Here is a 22,836-nt window from a genome sequence, read left to right on the forward strand (position 1 = left end):
ATCTGAGTCCTAAAAAATGCATGAAAGTCAGAGTCAAAATTGAAAACTACATAGAATACATACTTTGTTAATTTATTTTTGCGGTCTTATGTTATTGCAGAAATAAATTTTGATGCCATTTAGGGTCTAAATCGCAAAATTTTGAGCTGCAGAAATACCCATTATACGGTAGATATAGAAAATGGGGATCTGCCCAGTTACAAATAATTAACCTAAACTCCAGTGCAAAATGATGTTAAACATTCATTTTTAGCTCACCTGAACCAAAGGTTCAATTGAGCTTCGCGGGCATGTTAAGGCTTCCCGCTTGTCTGTACTTCATACGATATGATGTCATAATTAACTTTGACGTCACGATCTGCATTCCTGTCGATAGTTCTCAGGGAATGTATCTTAACGTTAAAAGTGAATTATATCAAACCAGTATAATACCGCATGTTTCCTTTATATAGATGCTGCAGTTAATTCTAGATGTACAGAATTCATTCATATTAAAAACCAGTATCAAATAATCGGCAGTTTTAAAGCTTCGTTTTAAGTAAAAGACTATTTATAAACTAGTGGTTTGGAGACTCTCCCTGCTACGTGTAAACAACTGAATGAAGAAATTTTAATGCATGTAAGACCAGCTTGGTGCAGGTGAAAGATCAACACAATTTTAGAATATTTTACGAATATTGGTAGAGAATATAAGTACCAATGTGAATCGTGCTTGGGAAACCTACGGATTTACCCCAATTTTTTGTAAATCGCTTTTGATTAGTAAAAATGTGCATTATTTTGATGATTTTGTGTAATGTTTGTTGAAATCATGATCCCCGTAGACAGGGGTAGGGGAACATGGGGATGGGTGGGGGGGGGGGGGGAGACAGGGTCAATTTCTACATACGAATATAAATAATAAAATCTTTAAATATCTTCATCTGAAATAACATTTGGAATGTTTAGAAATGCGGTAAGTTCAGTGAAAGCAACCTTATATAGTGCAGATTCAAATTCATCAAAATCTTCAGGAGAAGGGTGGGGCCCTATAGAGGCTCCAATTTTACGAAGTAAAACATTTTTAGTTCACCGAGATGAAGTCGGAGGGATCCCGACGTCGGCATCCGCACCTGGTTAAAGTTTTTGTTGCAGGTCCTGTATCTAAGGTTATTTCTTGTCCTATCTTCACCAAACTTGCATGGATGATGCATCTGGACCTACTTATGGACTTGAAAGACTTGGAAACTGAATCTAGGCCATGAATTTCAGAGGCTGGAGGAGGTTAAGGTTTTTGGTGCAGGTGCCCTTTGATAACCATTTTAAGTTAGTACTGGTCCTAACTTCACCAAACTTGCATGGATAGTGCATCTTGTGATACTAAAGCATGTTAGAGGCTTGAATGCTGAATCGGAGCCATAGGTTTTCAGATGCTGGAGGAGGTTAAGATTTTTGGAGATGGTTAAAGTTTTTGGAGCAGGTGCCCTTTGATAATTATATCTTAATTATTACAGGACCTAACTTCACCAAACTTGCATGAATGTTGTGTCTTATGATACTGATGCACCTGACAGGCTTGAATGCTGAATCTGAGCCACAGGTTTCAGATGCTGGAGTTGGTTAAGGTTTTGCAGCAGTTGTCCTCTGATGATTATATCTAAGTTATTACTGCTCCTAACTTCATCAAACCCGCAAGGATGATGCATCTTATGATATTGATGCACCTAACAGGCATGAATGCTAAAATCTGAGCCATAGGTTTCGGATGCTGGAGGAGGTTAAGGTTTTTGGAGCTGGTTAAAATTTTTGGAGCAGGTGCCCTCTGCTGATTATTACTGATTCTAATTTCACTAAACTTGCATAAATGATGCGTCTTATGATACTGAAGCACCTGAGAGGCTTGAATGCTGAATCTGGGCCATTGGTTTCGGATGCTGGATGAGGTTTTGTTATTTTGGAACAGGTCACATGTTTATAGATAATAGTACTATTTTAAACTTGCATAGTTGATTTAACTATAATATTAATACTGAAAAATGCAAAGAGTGATCTCTATAAGGATGCTAAAAAAATCTCCTACCTCACTCAAACCTGCTTGAAAGATGTGTTTGTTGTTAAATGATATAGCATGATTCCTATGAAATAGTGTTGTATGATATGATACACTTTTATTTTATATGATACAAAATTATATCATACTGTGGTTTCATCAATATTCATTGAATACCAATTTTCGTGGATTTCGTTGTTAAGTTGAACCACGAAATTAAATGTTCATTGAAGTTCAATTTCAACTAACATTTTGTATTGATTGGATCATTGGCCACGAAATTACGTATCCTTGAAACTGTGGTTTTTAGAAAATCCACGAAAATTGATACCCATGAAAATTAATGAAACCAACGTATAATATATTGTAAAAAGTTATTTGAAATGATATAATCTTTTATCATTTTTTGTACATTATGATATGAATCTGTATTATGATATTTTTATAGTATTGTATATTATGATACAATATTATATCACGTGATACCATATTGTATAATATATGATATTGTATCATAAGATACGATATTGTATAGAATGGTACATGTATTGTATGATATAATGCATGACTATATCACATGATATTGTATTATATGATATGATGCAATATGGTATCAAATTATGTTGTATCTTGTGATACAATATTATATTATGTATCACATATGTTGCAATATCATGCTATACAATATCATACATAATATACAATAAAACATCATATGTTACAATATTGTGATGTTTTATGTGATATGTTATTGTATCATATTACACTATGTTGTGTCATATATTATGATAATGTTTTAAGTGATCAGATATAAAATGATACAATGTCAAATCATGTTATAATATCATATTGCATCATTATATAATACAGTATTATATATTGTAAATGTTATGCTGACTATTGTATACTGATGTGCCTCACTTTAAGTAGCCGTGACGTTTGAGTGTTGTGTAGTCCCTAAAAATAATCTTAGGAAAAGCAAATGTTTGCTCTTTCAAATTAATCAATTGATTTGATTGATAACTTTGTCAACAATCACACAAAAGGAAAAAAAACAAACTTTTGTTATTCCTTAGAAATTAGACACGATTGACCTTACCGAGAAAACTTGAGTTTGTTTAGCAGATGAAATTTCATTGAATTTTTTTCTTGTACATTCTTTATCCAACGTCATTTAAAAAAGCGTTTTCATTATTCTCATGTACAATTTCATTGTAAAATGGTTAAAGGAAGTGAACATGAAAAAATTATCAAGGGCTTAAATTTGTCTGTTTGGTGTGTATAATGATATCTGAAAACCATTTAGACCCAGCTTTCCTCAGTAAGAAGATATACCACTTAGAATAGCTAATTCTTGCATTCCATGACCCCTGCTGGGTTATCTCTAAGCATCTAAGAGAGGGCAGCACCAATGCTGACGTCAGTGAGACACATTGCATTTTTACACACGTTTAATTAGTAACAGAGATAAAATGCCATCAACAAAAAAAATGTGAATTGAAACTTGAAATGGATGTAAAGAGTTGTCATTTTGAAACATAGTTTATGGAGGAAGATTTTGGATCTCAGAATGATGCATTCCCACCAGCAGTTAATGTGACATGTAACTAGAATGGAATGTCACTGGATCAGTGTTATTGTCACCTATTTTTTTTTGCACTCGGGAATTTCTTAATGTGTTGTTATGAGTTTGAACATTATGTGTGCTACATAAATGAGTACACAAGGTGCATTGCTCAGCATCCTGATTTTTAAATAAGTGTCGTATAGTTCTGTTATTCTTCTGACAGCATAAACCAACCTGGCTTACGTATCATCAAGATCTAATCTAATATAAAAACAAAGATTTCTAGAACATTTCAATAAAAATTAATGGTAAGAAACCCCACAAAGAAAATGAAATTACATTTTTATATTCATTATACCCCCGCGAACAAAGGAATCAACTTTTCTGTCCGTCAGTCCATCCATCCATCTGTCTGTGCAATCGTGTCCGGTCAATATCTTTCTTATGGAGAAACATTGGAAGTTCTTACTTGACACAAAGATTGCTTATGACCGATGGGTGTGTCATGACCTTGACCCAAAGTCATTTGGGCAAAGTCAAGGTCACTGGCAGAAGAAATGCAAAATTCATGTCTGGTCCATATCTTTCTTATGGAGAAACATTGGAAGTTCTTACTTCATACAAAGATTGCTTATGACCGATGGGTTTGTCATGACCTTGAACCAAGGTCATTCGGTCAAGGTCACTGGCAGAAAAATGCAAAATTCTTGTCCGGTCCATATCTTTATTATGGAGAAATATTGGAAGTTCTTAGTTCACACAAAGATTGCTTATGACATAAGGGTGTGTCATGACCTTGACCCAAGGTCATTCGGGCAATGTCAAGGTCACTGACAGGAAAAATGCAAAATTTGTGTCCGGTCCATAACTTCCTTATTGAGGAGCATTGAACGTTCTTATTTCACACAAAGATTGTTTATGACCAAAGGGTGTGTCATTACCTTGACCCAAGGTCAATTGAGGAAGTTCAAGGTCATTGTTTCAAAAATGCAAAATTCTGTCTTATGTCATGTTTTGTATTAATGGATATATTAGAAGCTAAAATTTGACACAAAGCTTTCTCTTCTTAGGCCGCATAATATTATTTTTAGATTCTCACCCCCGTCTCTCTGAAAATGGCCTGCCCCGATGAAATTTTTTTGGGGGGGAAAAATGTGTGGAAAATTTTTATGGAAAAAATCGGGCTCAGTTTACCAATAATTCAAAATGTTTAAATATTAAATGGCTGCTTGACATGTGGATTTCGTTTGATTCGAGTCATGGTTGTTAACGGAAGGATGCAAATGTCCTCATGCATTAACAGTTAACTTAAAATAAAATGGAATTAAAGGATAGAAATTGGTTTGTTTACTCCATTAGCATTGTTATTTATAGAAAATGGACAGTGAAATAGATTCATCCAATATTTTCTATAATAGATAAAATACACGCGTTATGATTTTTTTCTTAGCGGGGGTATCAATTGTGAGCTTGCTCACAGTACCTCTAGTTTGAAATATACAAACAGCATTTTATTTATGTAAACACTGACTTCCACATCTCCGTACAAACATCTGGAATGTGACGGTCTCATATTTCACAAATTATATCTATTCATTTTTTGCACAAATCATATAGAGTTACCTAAGGTTCATTTATAGAAATGTACTTAGTCTAAATCCTTGTCCTCTTATCATGCTCATGACAGTACAACATTTTGCTTCACATCCAGGCATTGTAATTTTTATCAACTCTGTATAAACACTGGCCCAGTTCTAACATTGATCCAGTCACCAGCAGCAATGTGGCTTATCTACAGCAGGGAACAGATGCATGCTGGGGAAAAAATGGGTTACCTCCATAAACCTTTCACTGAGAGTGTTAAATTGATAAAATCTCATGATAGAAATAAACAAAAAGGTTACAGACCTCATTTTTAAGTTTGAAAAGCCTTTTAAAATTTATTAAGCAACAATTATTTTTTTCATGTTCACTTCCTTTAATCAATTTGTTGAAAAGTTTACCAGAAACTTTAACTTTATAAACCCCATCAATATTCAATAATATGGAGATTTTGTAAAAATTAACAAATTTAATTGCTTGATGTCAATTGTATGTATCTATGTTTTATATACATGTACAGAAAATCCACCGCTTATACCATCGACTGCTGTGGCGTAACAGTAGTGCGTTGCGCTAAAGGACGTAACGATTTTAGAGTCTTGAGCTCAAAATCCTCTGTCGGCCTTTTAAGGTTTTCGTTGAAAACATTTGCCGTGCTTTTTTTTTGGCATAGTTTGTTAACGCTACAAAAACCCTTTGTATACTATGCGAAAATAGATAAATATAGAATATATAGAGACAAACCGACAGGAGGCATAATAATATACAATATAATATCATGTTACAATATTGTTATGTATTATGTGATATGTTATGTTATTTTGTTATACTTTCATGTTAAATACTGAAATCTGATTGGTTAAGACGCAGTTAATAATATTTACTATTACCCTCAGCGGTTGCAACGCACTTGGCAACAGGTAACATTAAAAAATGTTACATGCGCGAAAATTATGCGCGTACGGTTCGCTGTAGAATTCACGTTATTCCTATATAAAAGCAGTAAAATTTTCTTAAAAATTTTAAAAAAGACATTCAGTATAACAAAATAAATAGTGCCTGTTTGGGAGGATAACAGTTGAAATTGACACCCCTCGAAAACCATTGTCAACCTCCGCTTCTCATAAAATGTCTCATAAAGGTGATGCCTAATAAAGGTGTTGCCTTGTTATGCTGCAATACAAACTTGTAAATTACAATATTTTGAAAAATTATGGGATAGTTGGAAAGGTATCTTTGATGCTGAGATCTTATTTATTTCATTATGACTATTTTTTCTATTTCTTTTTTGTCACTTAAAGCTGAACACCACTCGTAAATAGGCACTGTCCGCCATATTTCTCTTTAATCACTGCTGTCCCTACAACCCTTATATAAGGGACAGACCTCTAAACAGTTCAAAGTACTTCGCTGTAGAGGTCTCACCTGTGTGGACGTACATTTTGCCTCGCCGTGTTACTCGCTCACGATGAAATTATCAAATTTTACGCACCCAGGAGAATACTAACATCAAATAAATTGGTCAATGCATTATTTACGAACAGAAAATGAACAAAAAATGCATAAAATCTAAAGACCACGAAAGGAATACTACATGTCGGCCACGAGTTTCAGGTGTGCAATCGGGTGTAACGAAATCGAAGGGTTTATATACCAGGTATCTGTGTGACGGTGCCTATATATGAGCGGTGTTCAGCTTTAAACTTTCTTTTTTTTATTCTTTGTTCTTTTCATGTAGGCAAGTAACCACTAAATAATACATTTAGGTGTTTTTTCATATGTGTGGGTGTGTATGTGTGTGTGTGACTGAATGTCTGTTCTGTATGTCTATTCCTTGAAAAAGAAATAAATTATAAAAAAAAAAAAAAAAAAGGGTGTTGCCTCGTCTCGGTGAGCTTTGGAATCTGTGATTACCTATGTTTAGATATTTTAAAAAAATCATTTCTTTTTTCTATGGTTATACTAATATGCAAGCATTAAGACAAATTGTTAATTCCTTCAAATTACTTAGACTTTGGCCCCTAGAAAATTCCTTGGCCTCACAAGGGATTCAAAGTTTGATTTACATGTATATGTTTATATCTTATATACAAACAACTGTTTTAGATCTTCTTGAGAAATGCTGAATATGTGATTTGACTAGTTACCCTGTTACGAAAGGGTATTAATGATAAACATTAGAATATTCAGGTGAAAACTTTTTGAACTTTTTTTACTGATTATATTAAACTTCATTGTCCAGATGTTTTGTATATGACTTCATAAAGCTTATTTTATTATGGGCATTGTTGCTCAGGTGAGCGATATGGCCCATGGGCCCCTTGGTTTGAATAGAAATCAGTTACTAAAGACAGATAGTCCTCTTGAAAAAAAACTAAACAAATTGATGTCACCAACGTTTTGGCGCAACTAGAGATACAAACAGGATGGATTTAACTGGGGAAAAGCCTATACAAATTGTATAAATGCTCAATGATGCAAAGTACGAGGATTGTCCAAAAAGTTAGAGGACAATCGTGGTTTTTTTTTGTCATTGAAAATGGATTTATATGTGCATATTGTATACCGAAATGTTTGTCATAAAATTTCAAATTAAACTAAAATAATTTTGGATGTTTTCCATTAAATTAACTAAAATTTAATGTGTCAAAGAGTCCGAAAGAACGCACGGCCCAGTGTTAAAATTGTCCAAACTTTGTGATCGAGTTTTTAGATATGAATATTTACAGTTTTTATAAAACATGTCATAACTTCATAAGCTTCTATTGTGATGTAGTCTTTATGGTCTACGTAATTTTTATACGTCATTTTAAACCGTTTTCAGACTAGCGGAGGACTTTTAAAAGATATAAAGGCAAGAACATGCCTTTAAAAACGCCAAAAAAGCGACATTGTCATACTGCACGGCACAGCGCGCCATCATAAAATTCTATGTTGATTGAGGTAAAACACCGATAGGAAACAGGAAAAACATCGAAATAGTTTGAGTTTACCTATCTACAAGTGATACGAGCAATTTTTTTGACGAAGCATGCGATTATATACTCTCTGGTCAGTCGATGAATGCAGCATATCACCATCGGGTAAACCCAGGACTACGAAGTTATAGAAACGGTGTTATAACTCAACGTCGGACTGGGCCGTGCGACCTTTGTAGGCATTGTAAATATAATGATAACTCCAATAAAAAAAATGCACATTGCTCAGATTTTTATACATGTATATACTTTATTAGGCCAGTATTTTTTTATTTTTAGGTTTACAAACAACAAAATGATAAAGTTCCGTAGGAGGAGGAAATAAAAAAAAAAATAAAAATCTTTTTTGACCTACAATTTTTTTATTTTTAGGTTTACGAACCACAAAATTGTAAAGTTCTGTAGGAGAAAAAAAACCTTTTATGACATCATCTTTATTCTAATAATATAATGAATGACAACTTCATGATAGTGGTGTGTAACTGCATCAAGTGTAGCATGTGAAAAGTATGTCGTCTGTGTAACATATCACTGAAATAGTACAATAGAATATTAGACATACAGCTTTATATTGTCTGATATTACATGTATAAATATAGCAATGATCAGGGGTGTGCAATTACAAAATTTTGCCACAAAGTTACTAGCCCAAGATTCAAAGTTACTAGTCAGACTATTGTCGGACATGTCAACATTTCATTTTGCAACTATTTGTGTACTATGCAATTAATTATGTAATGGTAAATTTTAATTGAAAATAACGGAAAATGCACAAACAATAATATGCAAAATATGTTTTTTTTTAATTCTCTAGGCAGGTCACTTTAAAATGTGTTCATGAGAATAGTTACTGCAGACATTTATAATACCTCTAATACACACACTCTCTCTCTCTCTCTCTCTCTCTCTCTCTCTGTAAAATAAATTTTTTAAAAAGCCAATGAATGCATGTGCCAATTCAACACAAAAAGAAAGGGAATCATTTTACAGTGATGTACTTGAAAACAGCTGCACAGGTAACTATGGAAGCCATGTTCAGTGAGGTGTGACTATCTCGTCTAGCCACTGGTCAACACTGTCGGTAAAACTTCAAAGTATGAAACTTACAGCAGAGTGTTTGTAGAAGTTTCTCTGAAGAATGTAGCACGGGAGAAAGATGCGCAAAAAATTTTTAGGCTATCATGACACAAAAAGAGCAGATTTTATGCCTCTTTGATAGCAATGACGATACACTTTTCCTACTAGGAAAAATTTGCTGTCGGGGAGAAAAAAAAAGATCTTTTTTTGTAATTTTATTTTTTTTCTAAAAACTCAGAAAACCGAGCGGCGGGTTTGTAAACCTAAAAATAAAAAAATGCTGGCCTTATACTCTATGTTAAAATATTATAATGCTTTCATGAGAATGGCGCCGTTATTTTGAATAAAATTTTATGTGTCAACGAACTTTTTGGACAACCCTCGTATAAAACTTATTTGCACATTTGTGTATAACGATAATACATTATGTGGGTGTAGTGGTTCTGTGTTTTGGACATCAACCAGCCCGACAGAAAATAGAATATCTGTAAATATTTGATCAGAAGAATGAGTAACGTCATCTGACATGCAGGGTTTTCATTCTGTTAACGAAGAGACATACGGTTAGAAAACCTGAAAACTTATAAGAAATAACTTGAGATTCTCGAAAAAATGTGAACAAATAATATGTTAAGTGATAGAGTGCCAATTTTAGTTGCAAGATGAAAAGCACAAGAGACTCGGCGTGATATAAAGATTGGGTACGAGCGTCATTTTGAGGTTTTTAACGTTACCGTGCGACGTGGTGACAAAACGTGTCGTTTTGGTTAGATGTAGCATGTGTAGTGCTCTTTTTTTTATTTAAAAGATATAAACACTTGTAGAAGTTTGCTTATACTGATACTCTTTATAAAGAAATCATTTTCTTATAGAAACAATTAACTAAGTCATGGAGTTAGTACATTATAGGAGCATGTGAGGGAAATTTTTAACCAATTAATTAGATCAATCAATACTATAGTCAGGGTTCGACACTAACCTTAGTCTGTTAGTCACAGACTAATAGATTTTAATTCAGACTAACAACTTGTGTAGTCAGTCCAGTCGGATTTATAAAATTGTGTAAATTATCGATGTGCAATTGTCAACATTTTACTTGAAAACCCTGACTTTATCTTTAGTATCTAGCACGATTCAAATTAATATGATGCATAGTGGTGATTATAGAGTTACAGAGGGAAATGAACAAGGCTATGCAGGTATTATGGGTCACTTGATTATTCCTTTGCCCTACTTAGATGTTCGATTAAATCGGTGACAAGCACAAGTGTTCACAACAATGACTTTGATAGGAACGCATAGGTGTTTTAAAAAAGTGAGACGGATTTTCTGTGAGTTGTTTAAATTAAATGAATTGTGTTTAAATAATTTGTCATAAATTGCAAATTGTTTTTAACTGATTTTAAAGAACTCAGATTACAAAAACAAGCTCAAAGCCCAGATCTATTGCACAGATCTATTTACCAGTTTAACATCTGTAATGACATCATACACCATGTAAATGAAGATGGTAAATACGCAGCTCATTGTTATGTGCTGAATAGTTCAATACAAGTAAGCCAGTGCTTCACCTGTAAAAAAAACAAATGAAAATCACATTGTGGTGAATATTACACACTCCTTTCTTATAGGTTCTATTAAAAAGTGTGTATTATATTAGGCAAAATACTGTTATGTTTTTGCCGTCCAAATAAAATTGCCTGGGGACTAGTTTAAGTAAACAGACACTTAAGTCCGGCTGGACTAATGAATGAAAAAGTTTGTGTCGAATCCTGCATATTCAAGGTTATTTTTTTATTGCCCAATAGCCTTAATTGTTTCAAAAATTGAAAGGGAAAGGGGGTGAAGGGAAGTGAATTATGTGGGGTTTAATATAATGGATAGAGTAATTTGAAAATGTGTGTTGATAATACTAAATTCCAAAAGTGTTTCATATCAAAGATGAAATCGTTAATTACTAATCAGAAACCCCTTCTACATATAGAGTGTTTAAAAGTATGTGCGTTGAAATATACGCAAAAAAGGCCGTGCGCAATGCTACTGCTTTTGGTTCTAAACCTACCTCAATTTTACTGGTATGGCATTTCATTGAATGTTTTTTTCCACATCCATTTGTATATAGTTAATGTTTAATTTAAATTTCTTTATTATTTTATGTTGTAATTATATTAATTTAAGCTAACAGAGGATGACTGTTTGATTTAAAAATGCATTTCACGAAGTGATTGTTGAGGCTCATGGGTCTCGTGTATATTTTTTGAAATGTAATTTATGTAAACCGATTTTTTTTTTCAGGTATATTTACTATTTTTGCAAGTTTAGCACTTTACGTCGGCAATATCTATGCAGGCAGAGCTCTCCATGACCATTTGGTTAATAATATTCTTGCAAGCCCGATGATGTTTTTTGATACTACTCCTACTGGACGAATTCTGAATAGATTTAGTAAAGATGTGGATGTATTAGACACTCAGATTGGCCGTATATATGAATCTTGGCTGTCGTGTCTCCTAAGAGTTATATCTGTGCCCATAGTGATAGGATACAGCACACCATACTTTTTGATTGCCTTCCTTCCACTTGCAATAATATATATTGCTGTACAGGTGATTATTAATAATTAATTTTTATATGTTATTGTTTCATTAGGTGTGAGAATTTAATATAACATTGATCAGAATGTATACTAGTATTGAAGTACTGTAGAAGCAGAAATATCTGTAGGGGATTTAATTTCATTCTTTTCGCTTGCAGTATAAATCAACGAAATCAAACTAACGACGAATTTTTAACCAAATTATTCATGAATACAAAGAAATTACATTATGGCGAAGTTAAATGCCAACGGAATTTCCAACGGTTAAAAAACAATGAAAAAATATGTGCTTCTACAGTATTTCAAATCGAAAAACAGATACGTGAGCTTTGCAATTATTAGAGCATTTCTCTTTTGACATGTCTGCAGTGTAGATTTCAAAATATAATTACATAGTGTATGTATGTATTTATACATGTACTACTTATGACAATGCATAAATCTGACATACCGTGATACACACACATTTTTAGACATTTTTTTTTTATCAACACTTTGATTTGACTTGTAGAAAAAAAATATTGCAATGACAAGACCTTTCCAATGATATCAAGATAAAGGTCATTCCATAGTGTCTTTTTGGTGCTAGATCCATTTTTTATGCTTAGAAAAATTAGCGATTTGTTTCAATCATGTTCATCACATTTAATTAGTTACATCCATTAGTTACATTACATAATGGCACAAATAAAACACTAAAATACCGGCTTTCATAATATACATAGTTACCACAGCATTGTTCATGAAAGAGTACATGTTGGCGAATCATCATATTGCATACTGTTATTTGCTTGGTGGGTGTAAATACAAAATTCAGATAATCACAGTTTTAATAAACTGAGTGGATGCAAAGACAAAAATCATAATATTACATATTAGTTAATTTAATCTACTCCCACCCACAAAATTTACAGAACCAAAGTTGCAATTTACTGGGTGCGTTTTAAAACCAAAATTAAACAAAACGACATATTGCAATCTTCTTTAATTATTCATAATTGAACACATATCTAGCGAATTAAAAGAAGAGTTTTACTGAATTGAATAGTTCATCGTGTAACCACGTATACAAACATTCTTATTAAAACATAATATTGTTAATATTGATTTAAAAAAGAACGGAATAAAATGCAAAAAGTTAAATATTAATAAAATAGTTATTACATACATGTATGTATATAATTATATATGTAAAATTCGATGAATAATAATTTAAAAGTCTCATTTTTTTGTTTGCCTGTTAAAACATGTAAACAGGTAAATCTAGAGAATAATTATGTAAAAACTGATAACTTTTAATTACACTAGTAGACTAATTGTTCTCGAACAATTAGAGGTCTTTCCACCTCATTATTAGTCCCCTACCGGTTTCACCGGAGGGCACTATAGCTTTCCTCTGCGTCCGTCAGTCTGTCTGTCTGTCTGTCCGTCCATCCGTCCGTCTGTCTGTCTGTCTGTCCATCCGTCTGTCTGTCCCACTTCAGTTTTCCACTGTTTCTTTCTCTATGGGTTTGACGAATGACATGAAACTTACTGAGCAGCTTCAAAATGTCAAACTACAGATCAAGTTTACACTTTTGTAGCGTCTGGTTGACATATTTTCGAGAAAATTAATTTTTTTACAATTCAAATTTTTTAATGTTCGGGTTCGTTATCGGGCTCGATGTGTATCAAATAAATTTCTACAAACCGGTAGGGGACGTGTATTGCTTATGCAATACTCTCAGAATGCTTGTTTTTTTATGTTTTGTTTCAATATAATTAATACAGGTAAATCATTTTCTCTGTTACTATATGAAAAAAAGTCATAAACTTAAATATGCATATATTTTTTTTTACCTTGACCTTTGACCTTTTTGTCATATTGACTTGCAAAGGTCAACATTACAATTTAAAGTGGTTTGATGCATACGGCCCTATGATCTAAGGTTCAAAAGTTGTAGGTGTTTTTATAAAACTTAAGAAACTTTAAGGGGCTTCCAACTGTTGGAAGGGGGCATCGGGCCCTTTTGGTATGAATAGATTGAAGAAGCCTAAATTTACTGAATACATTAGTAAAAGTTTGATGTCTCTACCTCTAACGGGTTAAGTAGCGATAACAAGCATTTTGTACAATAGGGGCAATAACTCTATAATTGTTTCAGGATAGGGAAGTCCTACTAGTACCATGAAAACGTTTTTCTGTACCATCCTTAACAAAAGAGATCTAAAAACTCAAATAATTAACGTATTTTTAAATGACCTTGACCTTTGATCTTTATGTCATTTGCTCGGCCAAGGTAGATACTTCCATTCCAAGTGGTCCGAAGTCTGTAAGACAAATTTCTTAGAATTCGATTGTGCCCGAATATTGAGTGCGAATTTTAAATCAAAATTTTCCCCACGTTTTGATCATTTTATCAGTTTATATTTTATTATAAGTGGTAGAGTATTTAAAGTTCTCTCCAACAAAATCTAGAAAAAGAGGATGTCCCCTTTAATTAGGGGCCAAGAGATTCTCTTACAAATAACTCAAAAAGGATCAAGATTTCGTAATGCATTATAGAGGCAAAGTTGTTCATCGTAACAATATCTTATTTTATTTTTAATTCATTGAGTTAAGGGGGGGGGGTTAATTCTGAAATTATATCAAATTTTATTTTGTATTATTTTAAATAGAAAGCGCATGGAAAACCTACTCGTAACTCATTATGAGATCGTATCTATTCAAGGTCTTCCATTTCCAACGGAAGACCTTTTTAGCTCACCTGAGCTGAAAGCTCAAGTGAGCTATTCTGATCACTTTTTGTCCGTCGTCCGTCTGTCCGTCCGTCCGTCCGTCTGTCCGTCCGTCTGTCTGTCCGTCTGTAAACTTTTTACATTTTGAACTTCTTCTCTAAAACCGCTTATCCAATTTCAACCAAATTTGGCACAAAGCATCCTTATGGGAGGGCGAATATAAATTGCAGAAATAAAAGTCCGATCTGTATTCAAAGCGGAGAAAACCTTGAAACTGTAGAAAAAGGGGGGTGCATTTTTAAAAATCTTCTTCTCAAGAACTACTGATTCCAATTCAACGTAGTTTAGCATAAATTATCCTTATGGGAAGGAAAATATAAATTGCAAAAATTAAGGTCTAATTCTGTTTCAAATCTGAGTTATTACGAAAATAATAATAAAGGAAAGCCTCGGATTCGGCATCCGGTAAAATGGGTAGACAAGACTTGGCCTGGGCAAAACAAAAGATAAGCAGTTATTAATCTGCCAATCTCATTAAAATTTCAGGATATTTGATGGACCAGTATATTTGTATTTGCTGTAAATATTGCTGCAAAATAATGCGTATTTGGAATTGACGATTGCCGATCTGCCCCGGCTTTTATTTTGCCACGGCCCGGTTTTGCTTACCCATTTTACCAAGACTCGTATTCCATACTTCTAAAACGAGGTTCTTTGTTTAAAGCAGCCATGACATTATACGAAAAAGGGTCGATCTGACTATCATGATGAATTTGCTTGTTGTGCAACAGTTCGCGTATGAAGGGAAATTTTTGAAACATGAAAAATATATTGGTGCCGATTTTGTGAAGTAAATTGAGGCTAAATATTTCAATGCGTTGACAGTTTTCACACATGACGTTGATGTTAGCTTGTTCTGATTTTCGTTTCGTTTTCATTATTTATGCTTTGTAACCTGGAAACTGTCGTCTGTATTTCGTGATTTTTACGTACCGTATTTTTCGGGGCATACGCCGATGTGGGGCATAAGCCGAATTGCTCATTTTTAGACAAAATTCAGAAAAAATCCTTAGACTGGCCGATTTGGGGGATTGGCCGAATTTCAATCGAAGATTACTATAGTGAAAGTATGACCGCTGATTAAGAAAGCCATTGCCGGTATAAACACTCTCAGGAATATCAATATAGAAAGTTAAAAGAGTAATTATAATTATTTGATTAGCTTAAACGAATATATTTTTAGCAATTTTAAAAAATAGAACAACCGGCTCAATCACGTCTGTGTTTTGTGGATGATTGATCTCTTCCGTATTTGTCGGTATAGTTCACATAATATAATTTTATTGCAACACCTACCCCCATGAACTTGTTTTATATACTATGTATACTATGTTTCTAAACATTTTGTATTTCATTGATAACAGCTACATTTAATTTTCATTTGATCAAGTTATACTTTGAAAGCTATACGTAAAATACTGGGTATGGCGTCCATTATCTCAAACACGTGGTTTCATTTTCAAATAGAGTTATCTCCCGTAATCGTTAATAATGAGAAATGGAAATACCCTGAAAAATATTTAAATTATGTTTTTTTCTTTAAATTACATAAGAAGTGACTTGTCGTTTTGCAAGAAAGTTGTATTCCTAACAAACACAGTTAATGCAACAAAGTGTAACGGTTGGTCTGAGGTATACACTACGCTATCATTTATTGTGCCCGCAGGCTGTGTCTAAGACACGGGTTTCACACCTTTGTATACACACGACACCAGAATACCGTTATTTCAACTAACAGGAGATTAATTGTACCGAATAAAGTATTTGATTTATTCTACACCCAAGACCACTGATTCCTACAAACGCTGCCTATTGTTTATAACTATTGTTTATTGTTCATAGTACTGAATGCACTGATTTCAGCTTCACCTTATTGCCGGTTGATTTGAATTATGATATACGGTGTCCAATCTTTTGATGTCATTCTTAAATATCTATTCTTAATTTCACTTTTTCACTTTAAAACAAAACTGCACACATTTATAATACCGGGTATTGCAATATTTGTTATATCACAGTCTTCCGTAATATTACTTTCTACACGGTTTCGTTTTCTTTTTTTAGTATGCAACAATAGTTTCCTCGTTTCATACACGAGCGATTTCGGATTAGTTTATATAATGAAACTATTCTCTTTTGAGAAGTGGACAGGCATAGCCTACATCCACTTCTCTTCGCAAGCCCTCATATTTTGATTCTGGAAAACGTGTAAATGTCGGAACCAAAGACGGTTTACACTTCGAGCCATGTTTCGACTCCAGTTTCCCTGAATTTTCGTAACAGACCTATTATTTCTGTATTTTAAACATAAATGCATCCATATATCACAAACAAATTACCACTAACCCGCTTTCAAATCATTTTCTCAACCTCTACATTCCGGGTTTAAATTATGAGATCACTCGCTATAGGTGGTTAAAAAAGTAGAAATTTTAGAGTCGGAAAAAACGGAAAATAGTGTTCCGATTGTAGACTTTAGATTAAAGGTATTTTTCTTAAAATTTACAGAGCTATTTAGAACGGTTTTACAATTTAAGACAAGTTAACAAAATGCATACGATAAAATAAGTAACTTTGTCACATAAAACAATGAAAACTCTTTATTTTAATCTTTCTTATATGCTATATTAATCAATGTTCGTTTTATTGTTGAAAATTGATGTAGAACAAAATTTGTCACCATAAAAGATGGTTAAAAAGGGAAGAAATACCACTTTGTAATTATTTGACTCAGTATTTGTTTGTATGTTGTAAGATTAAGTTGATTCAGTTACGTTTTTGACATTATTGTCTTAAATAGGTTTCCAATTTTATCCGAAACATAAACATTTAATCTGCGCTGACCTAGATAAACAATGTGATACACAAAATTTAAACCCGGGATGTAGAAGTTGCGAAAATGATTTGACAGCGGGTTAGTGTTGATTGTTTTGTGATATATGGATGCATTTATGTTTAAAATGTAGAAATAATAGGTCTGTTACGAAAATTCAGTGAAACTGGAGTCGAAACATGGTTCGAAGTGTAAACCGTCTTTGGTTCCGACATTTACACGTTTTCCAGAATCAAAACATGAGGGCTTGCGAAGAGAAGTGGATGTAGGCTATGCCTGTCCACTTCTCAAAAGAGAATAATAATGAAACATATGGAAAAAAGACATTCTTTTGATTTTGGATTGTAAAGAAAATGTAGCATATATTTTATTGAATCATAATGAAAATATCGCGTATATTTTATTATTTATTATGTTACATATTAACGAAAATTATCAACGAGACAACTATCGAACAATAGTTTAAATGGATGAAAAAAAAACAACCTCTCATAATAAATGATGAATAAAAGCAGTGGATTTGGGATTTTACTGTCTGATTTTTTAACTTTGGGACTACGATAAGCCGATATGGGGGATAGGCCGAATCTCGCGCATCGGTGGAAAAAAATACCGGCGTATGCCCCGAAAAATACGGTATCAAATCAAACAGAGACTTCGGTAAATCAAACAGTTACGTTAACTGTTTACCTGCGCAAATTAAGCAAAATCTGATGTAGGAGTACTGAAATACAATTCATTCTATCGGTAATTCGGCATTATTTTTTGCGTAATGGTAGATTAATGCAATAGGTTTTTGTTGAGATGCTCGGCATTTTCTCTAGTTTATTCAGTTTAAATAGAGTTTGATATCGCTTACGGAAATATGTAGGTATATACATGTATATATATATGATTCATTTCGAAAAAAATAAATTGTGTTCTTTATTTGTTATACATGTAGTGCATGTTTCTTGTGTTTAATTGTTAACAATTTTTATTTACTAACCATTTTTTAGTGTTTGCTTCGAATTATAAGCAAGATACAGAGATTTGCTAACAATTCTATGTTTGTACACAGATCTTAAAAGCTAAAGATTAAATCAAAGTACTGATAGTACTGAAAAGCGCTAACCCAGCTTCTGTATGTATATAACAGATATATGTATATAGCATTTCAGCTTCTGTATACGCACTATATTTCCTCATCACTGCATGACAGTCCCTGCAATGATGTATGTAAGCCCCGTACATTAATTTCACAATAACCCGTAAATTAGATTCACAATAGCCCGTGCAGTTATGTGCATAAACCCCTGAAACTGGTTCCCTAACCAGTTTAAATGATGTATACTTTTGCTTAGAGGGGGCGGTTATTCGATGCACCGGAAGTTGAAGTCTAACGACAATAAAGGGCTGAGCTATGCTTAGCGCTTTAAAAAGTAAAAAAATTGTCAATATTTATTACGAAAATTTTGAAAATCTGTTCTTCCAGAAACCAACTTATTGAATTGTAAACTTAACCTTTTTAGCTCACCTGAGAATGGGGCCACAATGGGGGGTCGAAGTTTAACAAATGAATATATAGAGTAAATCTTTAGAAATCCTCTTCTCAGAAACTAATCGGCCAGGAAAGCTGAAACTTGTGTGGAAGCATCCTCAGGTAGTGTAGATTCAAAGATGTGAAAATCATGACCCCTGGGGATAGGGTGGGGCCACAATGGAGGGTCGAAGTTTAACATGAATATAAAAAGTAAATCTTTAAAAATCTTCTTCTCAGAAACTAATTGGCCAGGAAAGCTGACACTTGTGTGGATGCATCCTTATGTAGTGAAGATTCAAATTTGTGAAAATCATGACCCCCGGGGGTAGGTTTGGGCCACAATGGGGGATCGACGTTTTACATAGGAATATACACAGTTAATCTTTAAAAATCTTCTTCTCAGAAACTAATCAGCCAGGAAAGCTGACACTTGTGTGGATGCATCCTCAGGTAGTGTAAATTCAAAGTTGTAAAAATCATGACCCCCGGGGGTAGGGTTGGGCCACAATGGGGGATCGAAGTTTAACATAGGAATATATACAGTAAATCTTTAAAAATCTTCTTCTCAGTAACTCATTCGAAGGCAAAGCTGGAACTTGTGTGGAAGCATCCTCAGGTAGTGAAGATTCAAATTTGTGAAAATCATGACCCCTGGGGGTCCCCCATTGGGGCCACAATGGGGGATTGAAGTTAAACATATGATTATATACAGTAAATCTTTAAAAATCTTCTTCTCAGAAACTAATTAGCCAGGAAAGCTAAAACTTGTGTGGAAGCATCCTCAGTTAGTGTAGATTCAAATTTGTGAAAAGCATGACCCCTGGGGGTAGGTTTGGGCCACAATGGGAGGTCGATGTTTTACATAGGAATAAACAGAGTCATCTTTAAAAATCTTCTTCTCAGAAACTAATCAGCCAGGAAAGCTGGAACTTGTGTGAAAGCATCCTCAGGTAGTGTAGATTCAAAGTTGTGAAAATAATGATCCCCAGGGGTAGGGTGGGGCCACAATGGGGGGGGGGGTCAAAGTTTAACAAAGGAATTTATAGGGTAAATCTTTAAAAAATCTTCTCAGAAACTAATCAGCCAGATGATTCTTTATAATTGTTAAGACTTTGGCCCCAGGACAATTCTTTGGCCTCACGAGAAGGTTGAGAGTTTACTGTACGTTTATATCCGATATATAAACTATTGTTAGGGATCTTTTTGAGAACTGCAATACTCAACACATGATATGACTATAAAATCATCCTGTTAGAAAAGGGACTAATGATTATAAACATAAGAATATCAAGGGGAAAATGGATTTTATTTACACAGGATTTACATGAATTATTGTACATTGTCCAGATAGTTTGTAATATGTTTTACGGTGTGACCGTTGGGGCGAGCGCAGAAGGAGCCACACATATGTCATCATTGTTAAATGCAACCCGTGGACTTAACCAAACCAAAAAAAATTTGGCTTTGTCTCGAAAACTTTTACCACCGCAAGGAACCGGAAGATATCAAACTTTTATTCCAATGGTCCCTTCCTAGGCTTATACACTTACACAAAAAATACCACTGAGCATTAATAAAATGTTAAACAGACCTATTAAAATATTTTGATAAACACAAAACCGGTTTTTTTTATTTTTTATCTCTACTTTACCTTTTAATAATGATCATTAAAATCAATAAATTGTGTGTCTGTGTTATTTCTCATTTTGTTCCTTGTTGTTACCGGTGTTTTAATTATTTTCCTGTGTGACATCAATTTTGTTTTTAATCTTTTTAATTTTTGTACGCTATATAAGCGTTGTAGACATATGTGCCCTCCCCCTCTTTTTAGTGTGTGATCTCCAATATTATTGAAAGGTTTGACCACATATGCAACTATAACAAATACATGTAGATATTTTTACAGTTTAATTTTTTTCTTTTATTTATTCATTACAAAATGACGTGGCTACACGTAGATCTAATAACGATTAGACTTTTCTTTTTTAATAATTTTTGTCACCTACCTAACGTATACAATGATTAGATCAATATGACAATAAATTTAGCATGGAACTTGCATGTGTATTTACTAAGCAAAAAAAAATCATCAAAACAAAACTAATCAGCCAAAGAGTCACCGTTAATAGCGAGCGCAGTATCAGTATTAACGGTGACTCCCTATATACTGAGTACTTCCTACACGTTACATTCAGTACAGATGCTTGATCCACCTCTAAATGTATCGCAGGGATATAAAACGCGAGATCACTGTGACGTCATAGTTAACTTTTTGCGCTCGACAGTTTTCGTAAACTGTCGGACAAATTCGGGGAAGGAAATGACGTCATAGGTACAGTTTTTTACGTAGGCATATGTGTTGTTTACTTTAATGGTTTTAAACGGATTTTTTATTGTTAAATGAAAATGATGTATGCGATTTACAGGTAAGAATTTTCCTTAGAAACGCTTCCTGTTCCGCCATGTTGCTATGCACTGCAAAGGATCACTGGGATAGTAGAACGTTTTCACGCGGGTCCACAAAATTTTCTTTGAACAATGTGCAGATTTCAACTCGAATTTCCTCCGTTCGTACACGTTGTCTATGGAGCTCGCTACGCGAGCGGCGCTTCGCGCCGCCTCGCTGCGCTCGCTATTATGACTCCATTGAGCTGATTTTATCATACCTATTGTTTCTCAGGTGAGCGATGTGGCCCATGGGCCTCTTGTTTTTTTTTAAGGTCAGACGACACGTTCCTCGAGAATCTTTTTTGTATCTCCTCGTAATAAAGAGTTCCAATAAAGAATATTAATTTTATGATTACTTTAAGAATGAAAATTTACTTGGTATGGTTATATGTCTAGATGGTCGAGTGGTTAGAACCGTGGCCGCTCACTGCCAGAAGCGTATAGGTGCTAGAGGTCGTGAGTTCAAAGCCCCGCCCCGGCGGAGATATAGTTCTACTATAGTGAATTTTGCTGTGGTGTAGATGTATTTATTTTTATATCAGCAATTCAAGTGTATTTTCACGAAGATTATATAGGAAATTGCATACTCTAGTATTTTGCAGAAATGCCTGGTAAGGTACCCTAATTTTTTGCAAGAAGGCTTGTCAAAGTAGTAGTAAACCATTAACAAATTCCTGGAAAAAGTTATCTAAGATTAAGGAACGTGTCGTCTGACCTTAAGTTTCTTTCCCCCTGCTATTAAGGTCTTCAGTTTTCAGCGGAAGTCTTTATTGTTTTCGTTTAGTTTCTTTTCTTTTAGAAGAGAAAACGTTTGTAGTGAAAATCTTAATCGATTTCAATATTCAAAGCACCAATATCTGTCCCCATTAAGGGTCTACAGGGCTGGCCCCTAAATTATTCAATAATTTGCATCTCAAAAATGAACAAAACTTTTAGATGGGTGTAAGAGAATTTAGTATTTGTGAGACTTTTTGTGTGAAATCAAGAAAAAGGGACTGGCCCCTTTAATTAGGGGCCAAAAGACTCGTAAACTTTATTACAGATAACTTAAAAACGACCAAGATTTTGTAATGCATTATAGAAGCAAAGTTGTTGATCGTAACAGTATCTTTTTGGGAAAACGCATTGCTACACCCATTTATGGCGTAATTAGGGATTTCTAGGGGCCAGAGTTTTCAAACTTTGACCCAATTTATCTAGAGAAGGAAGCTTAATTTCTTAAGCATTGCAGAGGAGGAAATGCTTGTATTAATGATTAAAATCAATTCCATTAATCAAAACACCAATGTTTGTCCCCATTAAGGATCTACAGGACTGGCCCTTAAAATATTCCATCATTTGTATCTCAAAAATGAACAAAACTTTTAGATAGGTGTAATGAAAAGAAATGTTATTATTCGTGAAAC

General features: G+C 33.8%; 1 protein-coding gene across 6 annotated transcripts in view; it reads left to right on the top strand.

Moving 5' to 3' along the window:
- The window catches only part of LOC128168234 (multidrug resistance-associated protein 1-like), a 404,229-nt gene that overhangs the window by 299,147 nt on the left and 82,246 nt on the right, over window positions 1-22,836 (top strand). For 4 of the 6 annotated variants that reach the window (XM_052834426.1, XM_052834422.1, XM_052834425.1 and 1 more), the window contains one exon: window positions 11,549-11,859. The exons of the other annotated variants lie outside the window; for them this stretch is intronic. In XM_052834426.1, the coding sequence (XP_052690386.1) occupies window positions 11,549-11,859 (311 nt within the window). The remainder of the gene's footprint in view (window positions 1-11,548; window positions 11,860-22,836) is intronic. 6 annotated transcript variants of the gene reach the window in all.

Source organism: Crassostrea angulata, chromosome 10 (genome assembly GCF_025612915.1).
Source record: "Crassostrea angulata isolate pt1a10 chromosome 10, ASM2561291v2, whole genome shotgun sequence".
Classification (NCBI taxonomy): Eukaryota; Metazoa; Mollusca; class Bivalvia; order Ostreida; family Ostreidae; genus Magallana; species Magallana angulata.